General features: G+C 44.1%; 1 protein-coding gene across 1 annotated transcript; it reads left to right on the top strand.

Moving 5' to 3' along the window:
- The first annotated feature begins 253 nt into the window (after nt 1–253).
- Nucleotides 254–11,819, top strand: LOC141272991 (uncharacterized). Its single transcript, XM_073684256.1, has 6 exons — nt 254–385; nt 2,621–2,784; nt 3,947–4,138; nt 4,322–4,528; nt 4,613–4,715; nt 7,458–11,819. The coding sequence occupies exons 2-6, from the start codon at nt 2,629–2,631 to the stop codon at nt 8,759–8,761; spliced, it is 1,962 nt and encodes a 653-aa protein (XP_073540357.1). The 5' UTR covers nt 254–385; nt 2,621–2,628; the 3' UTR covers nt 8,762–11,819.
- Nucleotides 11,820–16,830: the final 5,011 nt, after the last annotated feature.

Genomic DNA, 16,830 nt, shown 5'->3' with positions numbered 1-16,830 from the left:
GACTACAAGAAGATGGCCGCCGCCGTCCAGCCGTATCACAACATGTCACAGCTGAGCGCTCGTTTCGCGGCATTTTCTGGATGACATCTTTCTGTTCAGTATACTCTTTACATCCACGGCCTGCACTGGTCTGCAAGAAGTCAGCCGTATTCTCAATGAGATTGCAGCTCTGTTGGCAGAGACATGAAACACGTCCCGCCCGCTCAGCAACCAAACATGCACTAGCGGTTCATACTAGGTAAAAGCAAAACACTAGCTGGAACGCATACACCGGAAGTTGCTTGTGACAGCTTCCGGGTGAGGAGGCGGAAACACGAACAGGACATTATTGTCACTGGCAGAAGTTAATGGCAATTCTGTGAAGCTGTCACCCTGTCACATTATGGTATGCCGTGTTTGGCCTGTATTGTCTTATTGTATGTAATGCATGTAGGTGATAAGGACATGTAGAATTGACTTATGTAGGTAGAATGTGCATATTATATATTTAGGACAATGGTGGGAGATGCTTTGGTCTCCAGACCACTGACATTCTCCTCTACATAAGTGGAATGTTTTGGGGGCTGGTGACTGTATCGGGGTAGAATCCTTAACCGTAGGGCTTGTTCACACTCTGCGTTTTTGCTGCATAAAATGCTGCGGTTTACATAATGTTTATTTTTTTCCTTACAGATGTGATCTATCAATGTGTTATTGTTTTATTTCAAATCTGCAGCAGGTCAATTCTTTCAGGGTATTTTCAGCATTTTTCACCTATTCAAATGAATGGGGGAAAACGCAAGTAAAAATGTGCATGCTTTATGTAACGTTTTTTCTACCAACACTGTATTTTGCTGCAAAACAATCTGCTGCAACTACTCCACGTGTGCGGCCTCATTCAGACGTCTGTTTCACAAGTACATGTTCTGTCCATGGGTTTCCCGGATAGAACCCGGACCGCTGTACTCTGTGGAGCTGATCACTTGTCTGGGCTTTTTTTTCTCGACCTGTGTGTTCGCAAATATCACGGAGAGGTATCCATTTTAAATTCAAATCACGGATCAGAATTAGACATACAAGTCTATGGGTCCATGAAAATCACTGACAGCAAGGATGGCATCAGTGTGCAATTAATGTAAGAGTATGTTCACATGCAGTGTTTTTTTGCTACTTTTTTTGAAATGCGAATAAGAAGCTGCTTTTTTACATTACCAACAAAAGCTTTGGAGATTTCAAAAATCTCCTGCACGCGCTTGTTTTATTTTTTTCCTGACTGAATTTGAGAACTGCAGCATTTTTGAAATTTGCAGCATGTATATTCTTTCAGTATTTTTGCACTAAAAAATTAGAAAGATTATAAAAGAATATTTCTTTGGTTCAGGGCGGCCACTAATGTATTATATTCGGTTTCTCAAGGTAGACTACACCCATTGTTTTGGAGTAATGTCTTCTTGACATGTCAGTTAGTATATAGAACTGAGAAAAGAAAGAATCAGGAGATATAGCCAAAATAATAAAACAATAACAGTACTTTATTAGACATGATAATCCATGATTGATAATATATATAAAAATAAAATAATAAGATGATGATAAAAAGGGGAAAAAATTCAATAAAAATTCTGAACAGTAAAATAAAGACACACACGGAAGGGAGTAGAGTGAAATAGTGGACATAATTCAATGACCAGTGGAAAGTGCTAGTGCATATATAGTAAGGTTATAACTTAAAAATCGAGTCATAGGATATAATAATTCCAGATAGTAAATATTAATATAATATGACAATAATGAATATCAGTTCATAAAGTATAACAATAATGAAGGAGTCATTTAATGTGTAAAGCTTATAGTTAGAATGATATCATAAATATCAGCATCACTTCTACTGAGAAAGACTCCTATATGCAGTATAGCAGCGGTAAGTATTATTCAAGGTATAGCATCTGCTGTCATTGTAATATAATGAATGCCAGCGTCTCCACCACTCTGGATAGAACCTCAAGTATTTTTAATGGGGAGAAAAAGTGTGTGTGGGGGGCTCCTGATTGACAGGAGTAGGTGCCATGGGTGCCTTCAGTAGACTCCCATCTGCCAATGAAACCCATCTGAACTTCGCAATCACGTTGTTGAGAGGGGGAACAAGTGCCCAATGGTCACTTAAAACAGAGTGTCTCTATGACCATGTAAATGCCGCTGTTAGAGATTGACAGCAGCATGTGAGGGGTTAACAGCGGCAATCTGAGCTTAGTTCGCAGCATTGCAGATGCCAGCTGTATAACAACTGCTGTGAGCTCTGTTCCTGAAAGAAAACTTGTACTTACACAAAATAAAACGCATGTCCCTTAACTGCTTCCCAACTTACATTTAGGTCACACATTGGGAAGATGTTAATTACCTTTTTTGTGCAAATATAAGCTATTGTATGCAAATATTGTATTTATTTTATTTTACAATTGTATAAACCTCTTTTATGTGGCAGATTTAAATATTTCTTCTAGGCATAGTAAACGCCCCAAGTTATTTTTGCCTCTCAGTTGGACAAACATGGTGACTAGAGTTGGGATTTACATTGTGCAGAACATCTTTAAGTACATTTTTATCAGTAATGAATTTGATTTGTACATAACGTGTTTTCTAGGTAGCGCTATGAAGTCACATGAAAACTTCATCCTGTTGTCAGAAAAAGGCTCTTATATGCATTACCCTACAGAAACACTAAGAACAGGCAATGAAAATAATAGTTACACGACTGAAAGAATACTGAACCTCACTCTGGAAATCATCTACTTGCTGACTGGAAAGGTGAGGGATTGCGGTTTATGTTGCCCGACAATTTTTAAAGAGGACTTTTGCCTAATTTTTAAAAAAAAACATTTTTTTTTATTTCCATTTTGCCTCTACGTTGCAGAGATAACAGTATTTGGCACCTAAACAGTTATTTTTCTTTATATCCAAATTACCAGAGAGATTTCACTGGGGGTGTGGCATTACCTGAGAGATTTAACTGGGGGGTGTGGCATTACGAGAGAGATTTCACTGGGGGTGTGTACCACTTCCTCTTTCTAATGCTAACCAGTCATAAGTAGCCAGTAACACACTGGGGATAATAGAACACCCCCACCCACCCACAACCAGTCTGCTCTCCTCACTGCAGAGTGATGACATGCGTGAGCACAGCAAAGCTGCCTGAGATTGAGTGAAAGAGATGAGAGTTGAAAGCTGTCAGTGTGGGGGGAGGGGCAGTACTGCAAAGTTGAGTCTCATTAAAAACACTTCTTGTAGCTATCCTCTCAATTACAAAGGTGCTTTATTTAGGTCATTATTTCACGCTGAGCCTGTTCTAAAGCTATAGTGGGGGCATGTGCTTTTTTTCCTTGTATGTGGATGCCTGCTTATGATTGGCTGAGCTGATAGATCTATGAGACTAGATCTACTACAAAACTTTTGTAGTGAGACTAAATTCTGCAGTACTTCCCCTCCCCCCACACTGACCGCTTTCAGCACTCATCTCCTTCAGTCAATCACACTCAGCTCTGCTGTGCTCCCACTCATCACTCTGCAGTGAGAAGAGCAAGCCTCCCAATGCTATTGTGGGGCCGTGTTTTTCTTTAACCATCGTGTTGCTGCTTGTTTATGATTGGTCAGTGTTAGAGGAAGACTTACACGCCCCCAGTGAAATCTTCCTGGTAATGCCCACTTGAACTTAAAAAAAACGTGAACTGTTTAGGGTGCCAAATACTTTGACTGCTATTATGTAAGCAACAGAGATGTGAAACTGTAAAAAAAACAAAAACCTAAAACGTTTTATTCTGCAGTGCCTATTACATTGTGTGTCCAGTTGGACATGAAAAATTCGGTGTCAGGCCTTTTTAACTGGTTATTAAAATTAAGACCGAACTGGTTAAGTGAAGGCTTGTGGGCTTATATAAAGTGACAATTATTCAGTGATCGTTCTTATGCACAGGATTGCACAGTAGTGAATAAAACCACTGGGGAGTGTGTGACCCCCAGCAGCCAAAACTATACCACTGCAGGATGGGGCAGGACCAAGAGCTCCATTATGATGTCGTCACCTTATTCAATGATATCTGAGAGATACAATGATCAGAAGATCCTGGACCTCACCAAGAAAATCATTGAGCTGCTGACTGGAGAGGTGAGCGCTGCTGGGAATACTGGGACATTATACAGGAACACAAGGGTTGGTGGGGAGAATATCTTAAGACCTGCATTTTATGTGTCCACGTAATAAATTAGATTCATCTCTAGCAGTTTACACACTAGAACATAAACATAGGGGTTAATGTGTCTGGATGATGACTGTTTCATTGTGTGTCAGGTTCCTATAAGGTGTCAGGATGTCACTGTCCATTTCTCCATGGAGGAGTGGGAGTATATAGACAGTAACAAGGATCTGTACAAGGACGTCATGATGGAGATTCACCAACCCCTTATATCACCGAGTAAGAGAAATCCACCAGAAAGAGGTCTCAGTCCCCTGTATTCCCAGGATTATTCGGAGGAAATTGTTCTACAAAATTATCAGGTATTTACTTGAGTCAGCTAACATATTTCATCAGTAAAGGAGCTGTGTTGATTTTTCTCACTGTAGTCCTTCCTTTTCTGCTAGGATGAATATCTGATTGATAAACCAGTTGAAGTAATAGATGAAGAAGAGGAGACTCAAGTGGATGATGAGCAGCACTTGAAGATATTTACAGATATTAGCCCAGGTAAGTAACAACTAGAGTCACTACACCAATCTCATATCCTACATTCTTCTCTGCCAGTACAAATCAATGTAAGGAAAATTACTTGAAGTTCTAACACTATTATCTGTTTTCCCTCTGTGTGCCAGTTCTGGTTCTGAGCTTTTCATTCTCATGTAGCTGGGTCCTGAAATTAACTAAATAACAAACATTTTAAGCATGGAATTATATTCCTGTCACAGGCAAATCATTATAAAGTGGTAGAGTGGTGTGAGGGGGTTGTGGTATGTCCTCATTACATGTCTCTCTTGTTGCTATTTTATAACCATTTAGTCATGTTATATATAGCTCTATTTAATATTGTTACGGATCCGGGTGGTAGAACCTCTGTGCTGCGGTGCAAGGAGGGACCAGAGGGGCGTAACTAGGTATCAACTCAGACTGACCAAGGTCGCACGGCGGCTCAATCGACTCCGTGAACCAGGGAAGGACCGAGCAGAGGGACCAGGTGCTACTCTGAGCCAGTCCTTGTATGAGAGCAGGTGACTCCCGCGGGTCAGAAGGCAGGGACTGACCGGTACCGCAGATGAGCACGGCAGGCAGGCTGACAGGTGATCCGGGTAGACGGACTGGCAGACACCACGGGTAACTGGCAGGAGCCTCCAGGATGGCAGGCTGGTAGGCACGGCAGGTAACAAGCTGGAGCCTCCAGGTAGGCTGGCTGGTAGGCACGGCAGGTAACTGGTACGTTCTCTGGGTAGGCAGGCTAGCCTGGCCCATAGACAGACTGGCGGGTTTGGATCGTAGGCAGACCGTCGGACTGGAGAGTGTACTTGGCTGGCGGAGACAGGTAGCAGGTAAAGGCTCCGGATAAGCGGACTGGCCAAGCCCATAGACAGACTGGCGGGCTGGACTGGTAGTCAGGCTGGCGGGCTGGACTAGTAGTCAGGCTGGCGGACTGGACTGGTAGTCAGGCTAGCAGCGGGACCTGAGGGATGAAGCAGAGTTAGTACACAGAGCTACAACCTTGCACGGGCACCTCCACTTTGGAGGAGGTGCCTTTTATATGAGAAGTCCTCCGGCCATTGGCAGCAGCAGGAGAGCCGGAAGACGCCGGGCCAGGAGCGCGGCGGTAAAGGGGACGGTGTCTCTGCCTGTCAGGTGGCAGAGACAGCGATGCTACAGTTACCCCCCCTTTTTACGCCCCCTCTTTTTTAAGCCTGAAAATTTTTTTTTAAGAAGCGGGGCGTGGATGTTCTCCCTGGGTTCCCAAGTTCTCTCCTCTGGACCAAACCCCTTCCAATCAACCAGGAAAAAGGCTTTTCCTCTTACCCTCTTGGTGGCTAGAATGTTCTCTACCTCATAAACGTCCTCAGCGGAGACCGGAGCTGGGGAGTTACCTGGGTCGTCGGAAAAAGAATTAAGAACAACCGGTTTGAGGAGAGGTACGTGGAAGGAGTTGGGAATCCGTAAGGTGGCTGGGAGTTTTAACTTGTAGGCCACTGGATTGATTTGCTTGAGGACTTCAAATGGACCGATGAACCGTGGACCCAACTTATAGGAGGGTATTTTGAGACGAACATGTTTAGAGGAGAGTCAAACCTTGTCTCTCGGACGGAATTGAGGTGGGTCCAGACGTCTCTTGTCGGCATGTCTCGTCATCCGCACGGAGGATTGAAGAAGTGCTGACCAGAGACTCCGCGGTAGGATTGTCCACTGAAGCGGAGACGGGAAACGGAATCCGGGGGTGTTGACCGTAGACCACAAAGAACGGGGACTTGGAAGAAGATTCGCTCTCATGGTTGTTATAGGAGAACTCGGCCCATGGTAGGAGCTGTACCCAATCGGTATGTTGACGAAGTGCCGGAGGAAGCTGGTAAGGATCTGGTTGATACGTTCCACCTGGCGATTGAACTGAGGATGATAAGCAGAAGAGAAATCCAGGGAGACATCCAGCAGCTTACACGTAGCTCTCCAGAAGCGCAAAGTGAACTGGACTCCTCGATCAGACACAATTTGGAGGGGTAGGCCGTGGAGACGAAAGATGTGATGGATGAAGTCCAGACAGCTGCCGGGGACCATCTGTCTGACTAGTTTACGGTGTCATTCGGTCCCCGGCAGCTGTTACACTGTTTTTCTTGGAAAGGCCGCACAGTTAAACATTTATTGCTGAAACCATGCAGCCAGTGTTTGATACACCATGCCCATGGATCAGTCAGCATGTATCAGCTGTTAGGTTCCCTTTAAAGGTGATAAAATCTACCGGTACTCTCCCTCCCAAGGTCCAGCGCTGCAGCGGTGGTGTCATGCCAACAGCCCTGCATCGCTCAGTGGTTCTGCCATGTAGTCCGGTCGCTGAACCCAGTAATTGGCTGCAGCGCTGTTGACTTCAAGTTGCCACTGCAGCTGTTAAACTGTCCAGCACACGGCTGCATTACATTACCAGCACTTGGTTGCTACTTGCACTTTTTACTCGCATGGAAGCAGTACTGGTGTAACTTACTTCTCACGCTCTACTTCTTCATTTTGGCCAAGTTTTTATTAAATAATTAAGCACCCAGTGTAATGTGGGTGTTGTTTATCTGAGGTTGTATTTACCTGATTTTAAGACAAAATGTTTTTTTTTTTCTTTAATTGTTGGTATTCCCTGATACATAAAAACTATACATTTTTAAGAGGGTATACTTAGTTTATCTCATGACAATATATTGTATATATAATATACTATAAGTGCTAGCTGCTATTTACATTCTTGATTACCTGCAGATGGAAGCAGAAGCTGGAACATCTCCGAGAGACCGTTCATGGAAGCTGAAGATTGTGAGATCCAAAACACCATCGTCACAGAAGATTTTTCAGAAGACCAATCTGCAGCCTTAGTTCTTCACAGTATAGATCTATCTTCTGATCCATCTAGTTATGCTGGATCATCTGCTTCTTCTGCTAGATCACCTACTGTTACTACTCGCAATGGGAGTAAAATACATTATTGTTCTGAATGTGGGAAGTATTTTACCAGGAGGTCAAATCTTTTGGCCCATCAGAGATATCATAATGGAGACAGGCCATACCCATGTTTGGACTGCGGGAAACGGTTTTCAAGAAAAGACAGACTTCTCGCACATCAGAGAATTCACACTGGAGAGAAGCCTTTTGTTTGCCTTGTATGTGGCAAGTGTTACACACGTAATGAGTCGCTCATCGAACACCAGAAGAGTCACTCTAGCCAGAAGCCGTTTTCATGTTCCGAATGTGGCCGAAGTTTTAAGTATGAGACGACTCTTTTTGATCACCACAGAACACACATGGAACAGCCATTTTCATGTCCAGAGTGTGAAAGCTGTTTTTTCCACCAATCTGAGCTTGAAGAACATCTCATCAGCCACACAGTTGAAAAATCAATTGCCTGTTCTCAGTGTGGATTTTTTTTTGCAAACCAGTCCGATCTTGATGAACATGAGAAGAGTCACCGCTGTGAGTTTTCTTGTTTTAAATGTGGAAAATCTTTCACCAGAGACATGACACTTCAGCAAGCTCACACAGATGAAAAGCCATTTTTGTGTTCGGATTGCAATAAGCAGGTAGCACGGAAATCTGTGGTGGTTAAGCATAAGCGCACTCACACTGGGGAGAAACCATACATGTGCTTTGAATGTGGAAAGTGCTTTGCACAAAAATCTGTTCTTGTCCAGCATCAGAGAACACACACTGGGGAGAAGCCATTTGCCTGTCCTGATTGTGGAAAATGTTTTGCCAAGAAATCAAACTTGATCCCACACATACGAACTCATAACGGTGAGAGGCCATTCCCATGTCTTCAATGTGGGAAATCCTTTACTAGAAATGATCGGCTTTTGGCTCATCTGAGAACCCACTCGGACGACAAGGCATTTCAGTGTTTGGAGTGTGGGAAGTCCTTCGCCTTTGAACCTGAGCTCATCATGCACAAGAAATCTCATCTAGATGTGAAACCCTTACATTGTGCAGAATGCGGGGAGTGTTTTACAGAGATATCAGAGCTTCTAAAACACAAGGCAGCTCATGTAAGCGAGATGGCATTTGTATTCTAGACTGAAATGCTAACTTTTACAGGCAAGTTCTCTCAGCATGGCCAACAGATTTTTTGACTTTCAAGAGCCTGAAATGTTGGATTATTTCTGGTCGGCTTGAACTGTTCCACATTTTTATTATCTTGTTCTTGTTTACGACAACAGTATTATAAGAATGAAAGCGTGTTATTTAATATTGACAGTTTGTATTTTATTGGAATTGGTTGAGCATCTATAACAATGGTGGCTACATTGTGTCTTGAGCACCATGTTCAACTCACTGCCCTGCTTCATGTGACAAGTGTCCAGTGTTCATGGAAATTTCAGTGTTCATGTTTAAGTGATGAAAACAAATTTGGAACTTTGTAAAAAAAAATAATTATTTGCTTTTGTCGCCATTTTCCAAGACCCAAGGCTGTAAACGCAGACGATGTCTGATTTTCATCTGCTGCGAAATATATGGGCTAGGTTTGCAAGCCCGCATCAAAGGCAGGAACACGAGAAATGATGTAACTGTACATCATATGTCGTGAAGGGTTTAAAGGTGTGACTAGGTTGATAAGTAATTGGATCTAGGGTTGCATTTCCAGATAAAAGTTTGCTGAAGCACATGCTTCTATTCTTGTAGGATTTAGGTATTTGAATGGCCACTAATCATTATTGTGACTTCCAAAAGGCAGCTAGCCTCCCCTAATTTATAACTTTTCTTTTAAATAAGCAATTTGTAAATGCGTTATTTCAAAAAATAATTAATACGGTTGTTGAATATAAAAGTGTTAACTGGGTGTTAGGGTTTTTTTCCCCTAGTGGGCTAAGAACTTACAGAATGTAGTTGCTAACTACCTGCATGTTCTGCTCGGTGCCAATCTGTTCCATTTTAGAGCGTTTATGGACGGCTCTGAAATGGAACAGCAATTCTCCTTCTGCCGGTGATGTCACGATGGACAAAGCAGCTTCTTCTCTTCCACTTTGCTCTGTTGACAGGGTGTCTCTACGGATGTCATGATAACTGACAGCTGGCTTGCAATTAGGCAGCGGCTGTCAATTCGCATGGAGTCAGCAGTGACTCCCATTGCCAGAGCAGATCAGAAGAGGAAGAATTGCTCTGACGTCTGGTCAAAAGAAGCAGGAGAGTCATCCCCTAAGCCAAGAGAGATGTCGCAGGACAAGCAGATAGTTACCAACTACCTACCTGCAGCTCTTAACCCAATAGAAAATCAGTGCCGGATAACTCCTTTTACCCAGATCAATATTTAACATTGGCAGAAGAAAGGCAAAATTCACATGGCCGTACTAAAACTCGGGAAACTCCAGAAATTGCAAAATGCGGACGTGTCTTGGTTCGTGTGTGTGTCCATGTAAAAAACATGTACAAGAGCTGCCTGCTTTTGACATGCACTAGCCTGGTTCGTAAAATGGACCAGAATAATGCACGCGTTTGTATTTTTTTTTCACATGAACCACTGGTACGAATGATGCACTGATGTGCACATAGACATCATACTGTGCTATGAAAAAACCTCAACAAAACCTGTAGATTTTTTTTGTTAATATACACGAAGTGGCCAACACTAAAAGGACAATCTGACACTATCAGTGAAGATGAGTGGAATGATCTAAACCAGACGTGGTCAAAGTGCGGCCCGCTTGCCATATCTGGCCCTCTGGCTGTTCCAGTCCGGCCTGCGGATAGAGGCTGCTAAGGGGCTGAAAACTGTGGCTCACGGGCTGCACCGTGCCCCGTCTCACTCCGCTGTCACCTCCCTCTGCATCCGATGCCTAGAGAAGTGAATACATTGGTGGAGGAGGGTCCTCTGGCCCCTCTTCCTCCAATCAGCATGCGAGACAGCTGACATGATGACGTCATTGCATTTCGTCAGATGTGCACTGCAGAGGGCCAGTGCATCGGAGACCAGAGCAGAACGCCGGGGGAACGGGAGTGAGGTGAGTAAGTGGTGTTTTTATGTACATAGGAGGCCATGCGGGGGCTCATGCTGTATATGGGGAGCTCAAGCTGTATATAGGAGGCTGTGAGGGGCTCATACTGTATATATGAGGCTATGTGGGTCTTATACTGTATATAGGGTGGGCTCAAGCTATATACAAGAGGCTATGTGGGGCTCATACTGTACATAGAAGGCTATGTGGGGCTCATACTGTATATGGGGGGCTCAAGCTATATATGAGGCTATGTGGGACTCATGCTGTACATAGAATGCTATGTGTGGCTCATACTGTATATAGGAGGCTATGTGGGGGCTCATGTCGTGTATGGGAGGCTATGTGGGCCTCATGCTTATATAGAAGGCTATGTGAGCTCTCATGCTGTTTATGAGAGGCTATGTTTTAGCTCATGCTGTATATAGGAGGCTATGTGGGGGCTCATGTCGTGTATGGGAGGCTATGTGGGCCTCATGCTTATATAGAAGGCTATGTGAGCTCTCATGCTGTTTATGAGAGGCTATGTTTTAGCTCATGCTGTATATAGGAGGCTATGTGGGGGCTCATGTCGTGTATGGGAGGCTATGTGGGCTTCATGCTTATATAGGAGGCTATGTGGGGGCTCATGCTGTTTATGAGAGGCTATCCGGGAGCTCATGCTGTATATAGGAGGCTATGTGGGGCTTATGCTGTATATAGGAGGCTATGTGGGGATTCATGTCGTAAATGGAAGGATATGTGGGCCTCATGCTTATATAGGAGACTGTGGTGGCTCATGCTGTTTATGAGAGGCTATGCGGGGGCTCATGCTGTATATAGGAGGCTGTGTGGGGCTCATGCCGTATATAGGAGGCTGTGTGGGGGCTCATACGGTATATAAGGGCAGTGTCGGGGTTCTTACGGTATATAGGGGCTGTGTGGTGGCTCTTACGGTATATAAGGGCAGTGTGGGGGTTCTTACTGTGTATAGGGGCCTTGTGGAGCTCATGGTATATAGCGGGGACTGTGCAGTCTCATACAGTATATAGGGGCTGTGTTCAGGCTCATATGGTATTTAGGGGGATGTCAGCATACTTAATTCTGCTCAATATTAAAGGAGTATTCCCATCTCCAAGATCCTATTCCAATATGTAGTAGGTGTAATAATAATAATAATAATATTAGCAAATATCTCCAATTAGAAATATAGTACAGTATTTTTGATTCGCTATCTCTTACCTCATGTGCAGGCATCGCAGGACCTTAGATATCCATGGTTATGACCATTAGCAACTAGCTAACTGTGACGTCATCAGTGGACGTAACCATGGATATGACGCGCCCCCTGGGCTGTGGGGTACCCGGTGCCGGGCCGGTAGGTTCCGGGGGATGTCACAGTGGCGGTGACCCGGTCCGTGACCCAGGGCGGTCAATAAAAAGGGGTAATTGATAGGGGATTTATAGTTTTTTTAGAAAGTTTGTGACGCCGCCGCTGCGGAGCAGTCCTCTGAAGCTGATGTTACTGCAGCAGGGATGGCGTGGCTCTCCACAGGAAGAGCTAGCTCCAGGGCAGTGTAGATGTTATAGGTTGTGCTGGGCGTTCTAGTGCAGGGGTTTGATGGCGCAGCAAGAAACACAGAGACCAGGAAGTGCAGTCCCAGGGTCTTTACTCACAGTTGTTGCAGTCCAGATTACAGGGATCCATGTAACTGCCCTCGTCGTCCTGTGTTTACTCAGGGAGGGGTTCGGTCTACCCCCAGGTAACTCCGGAGTACTTAGCAGGACCCCCTTCTGTGTGTCCTCGCTCTCTGGCCTTCTTCCTGCACCTCACACCTAGTATCTCCAATTCGGGACCCGCGGGCCTTGGTGGGCGACGTCTGTTCCATCTCCTGGGTCCTATATGGCTACCTTCTCGGTGAGACTGGCGTGGACTTGTGGCTACAGGACATAAAGTACTGCCGCCTCCGGTTTCTAGTTGGGCATAAAGTCCTCCGCTAGTTGAGGGACCGGTTCCCTTTAGATGGCCTGACCCCTCCACCGTCTGGCAGATGCGGGTGTACGGGTGGCCTTCTGCACGGCCCGTACCCCTGGGGTCCTTTCCTGATTCCTGGAGCCTTTCTCCTGCTCCCTCTCCTCTCTTCTCTCCTTCTCTTCAGACTTGGGCCTCACTGGCTAGGCCCATCTCTGGAGCAGAGCTCCTGCAGAGCCTCTGCTCCCCTCACTTTCCTCCTTTGACTGGCTGAACTGAACTCCCTCACTAAGATGGCTTCCCAATTAATACCTCCCTCTCATGTGCTCCCCTAAGCTACTTCCTCCACCCACACCCACTACATAGTTCCTGCTCCCCAGCTAGGGACCCAGGACTGTGCTCTCCCTTAGGAGCAATCTCGCCCTACCACCACTGTGGGTATGTGTTGGATGCAGGTGTTAGGGTCCCGGGCTGTACTCCTTCCTTACCTGAGAGTGAGATGCCACATCTCTGGCTGAGATGCAGCACCTCTGTGGCGACCGAACCCTCAGGGGCGCCACAGATACCTAAGGTCCTGCGATGCCTGCATATGAGGAAAGAGATAGCAAATCAGAAAAAATATACTACATTTCTAATTTGAGGTATTTGCTAATATTATTATTATTACACCTACTACATATTGGGATAGGATCTTGGAGACGGGAATACCCCTTTAAGTGATACAATTATTAATATAAAATAATTATAATTAATAATAATGAGCAGAAATAATTTCAGCCCATTGGTTCGGCCCTCTCCAACGGTCTTTCATGTGGCCCCTCGGGAAAATTAATTGCCCACGCCTGGTCAAAACAATGTACACCTGAGAAGACATCATCCAAATATTTCTATAGTATTCAAAAGAATAAATCGGACACCACTGTATAAAATGCTATGTACAGCTTCACACAGATTTTTTTTATTGTTGATTTGCTTCCTAAATGCAGTTAATTAAAGGGAATTGGTCAGTAGGATCAACCCTCCTAAGCCGTCTATATGGTCATGTAGGTCATAGGAAGCTGAATAAAATGATACCTTGATTTTTGTGATCCTATGTCCACAGTTGTCTTAACATGTAAATGAGCTGTTCAGGACTATGGTCCGGATACAGATCTCCCTGAGAATAGGGCTCTAGAGCTAATTTTAAATGAAAGTAGTAGTTACCAGTGTGAGACATACAAAAAAGGTGTATAGCCCAAATAGGGTATAAAAGTATGTAAAGTTTATTGTAACAGCAAATCTTTAAAAGACAGGGAACAGGGGAAAAACTAGAGGGTGACAAACACAGCAGGAGGGATTAAATGAGTAACACACAGGTGGCCAAATGTAAATTATTATTTATTATTATAGTGCCATTCATTCCATGACGCTTTACATGTGTAAAGAGATATACATAATAAAAAGAAACATGTACAATAATCATGAACAATACAAGTCACCGACTGGTACAGGAGGAGAGAGGACCCTTCCCACGAGGACTTATGGTCTACATGGGATGGGTGAGGATACAGTAGGTGAGGGTAGAGCTGGTTGTGCAGTGGTGTAGCGGAACGAGGGTTACTGCAGGTTGTACGCTTGTTGTAAGAGGTAAGACTTCAGGTTACTTTTGAAGGTTTCCACGGTAGGTGAGAGCCTGATATGTTGGGGTAGAGTTCCAGAGTAGGGGGGATGCACGGGAGAAATCTTGTAAGCGATTGTGGGAAGAGGAGATAAGAGAAGGAGATCTTGTGAGGATAGGAGGTTGCGTGCAGGTATGTACCGGGAGATTAGATGTATGGAGGAGACAGGTTTTGGATGGCTTTGTATGTTATTGTTGAGGTTTTGAACTGGAATCTCTGGGCAATGGGGAGCCAGTGAATGAATTGGCAGAGAGAAGCCTGGGGAATAGCGGGGAGACAGGTGGATTAGTCGGGCAGTAGTTTCAGATAGATGTGAGGAGTGCAAGAGTATTGGAAGGGAGGCCACAGAGCAGGAGGTTGCAGTAGACAAAGCAGGAGATGATGACGGCATGCACTATTGTTTTTGCAGATTCTTGGTTAAGTAATGTGCGGATCCGAGAAATATTTTTGAGTTGGAGTCAGCAGGAGCTGGAAATGGCTTGGTTAGAAGGAGAGAAAAGTCTAGGGTTACCCCGAGGCAGCGAGTTTGTGGGACTGGGGAGAGTGAGCAGCCATTGACTTTGATGGATAGGTCTGTGGGGGGGGGGGGGAATTAAGTGAGATGGAGGAAAGATGATGAATGCTGTTTTGACCATGTTAAATTTTAGAAATCAAGCAGAGAAGAAGGATGAAATAGCAGACAAACATTGTGAGATTCTGGTTAATAAGGAAGTGTCATTTATTTATCAATCTAAGTCAAGATAAGAAAATAAACACAACTGCATAAATGTAAGCAAATGATGGAGGCAAGTGAATAAAATAGATAATTAAATACCGTATTTTGCGGATTATAAGACGCACCCCAAATTTTGGGGAGTAAAATAGGAAAAATATATATATTTTTTAATAAAAAGGTGCGTGTTATAAACCGCTTTTGCGGTAGCTTACCTGTGGGGCAGTAGTGGTAGAGTGGTGTCCAAGTGGCAGGGTCAATGCGGGCTCCAGGCTGGTAGGACGGGGTGTTCGACGGCAGCAGGAATCGGGCCATGGCTGCGGCCCCAGTCTGGAAGAACGAATGTTTCCGGTTGTGCGGGGCTCCGCCGACATTTTTGACAGCCCGGAGCCCCGTACTTTCCATACTCTTTTATTTGGTGGACTCCGGGAAAATGACTGCTGGAAGCGATGCATGGGCAGTTGAGATCTCAGGAGTCGAGATCTCGGTGCTGAGGTCTCAATCTGCACATGCACCGCCTCCGGCGGCCATTTTCCCAAAGCACTCCGCATAGAAGAGTATGGAAAATGGGGGGCTCCGGGCTGTCACAAAATGTCAGCGGAGCACCAGCACCGCCAAACAACTTGTCCTACCAGCATGGGGCCCGCAGCCATCGCTCGCTCCACTTCTGCCTCCACCGCCAGAAGCTTCCGGATCAGTGACCTTGGGACTCCGTTCCATCACAGCCAATAAGCTCCACCGCAGCTACAGTACAGATTATAAGACGCACCCCCATTTTCCCCCAAAATTTTGGGGAAAAAAGTGTGTCTTATAATCCGAAAAATACAAGGTAAAAATGGTAGATTACAAAAATAACTGACCAGCATCAAAGAAGATGATATTTACTCAAGTATCTCCTGCTGGAATGGTCTAAGAGGCTTCTACCAGTGCAGCAGTAAGGGTATGTGCCCATGATGCAGATCTGAAGCAAAAATTTCCTGAGCACTTTTGTCTCTCCTTGCCAGAAAAAACGCATTCGGTTTTTACATGCGTTTTTTATGCATTTTTACATGCGTTTTTTTTAAGCGTTTTTGAGCATCAATGAATGATTGCTTAAGCCCTTGGATTACCATAAGAACTGGTGCATTATACCAGTGATCAGAGTAAAAAAAAGTTAGTCTCATAAAGGGACTAAGTAAAAAAAAATTGTAAATATATTTTATATATATCCCACAAAATAAATAAAAAAAAAATTATACCAATAAATACACATTTATGTAAAAAAATATATAAACAAAAAGGTGCACCTATGTGGTATCGTGCGTGTGGATCGACCAGATCTATAAAATTGTCCCACTAGTTCACCCCTTGAGTGAACACGATAAAAAAATTAAATAAAAAACGTGCCAAAAAAATATGCTTTTTCTATCATACCGAAGAAAGAAAAGTGGATAAAACGCAATCAAAAATTCAAATGCAAATAAAAATGGTGTTGCTGAAAAAGTCATGTTGTCCCGCAAAAAACAAGCTGCCATACAGCTCCGTCAGCAGAGAAATTAAAAAAGTTATAGCTCTGAGTATACCGATATCACTGCAATCATACTCACTTGAAGAATAAAGCTGCCTTATCACTTTTACCACAATGTGAACAGCATAAAAAAAACAATTCCTGAATTGCTGGTTTTTGTTGATTCTGCCTCCCAAAAATCGGAATAGAAAGCAATCAAAATAACTTTAGGTGCCCGAAAATAGAGCCAATAAAAACATCAACCCATCCCCCAAAAAACGAGCCCTCACATGACTCTGTCAGATGAAATATGGAAAAATTATAGCTATCAAAATACGGCGATGC

This window comes from Phyllobates terribilis, unplaced genomic scaffold (assembly GCF_046119375.1).
Source record: "Phyllobates terribilis strain yellow unplaced genomic scaffold, ASM4611937v1 Scaffold_5__5_contigs__length_657084704, whole genome shotgun sequence".
NCBI lineage: Eukaryota > Metazoa > Chordata > Amphibia > Anura > Dendrobatidae > Phyllobates > Phyllobates terribilis.
This window is presented reverse-complemented; position numbering and strand designations above follow the sequence as displayed.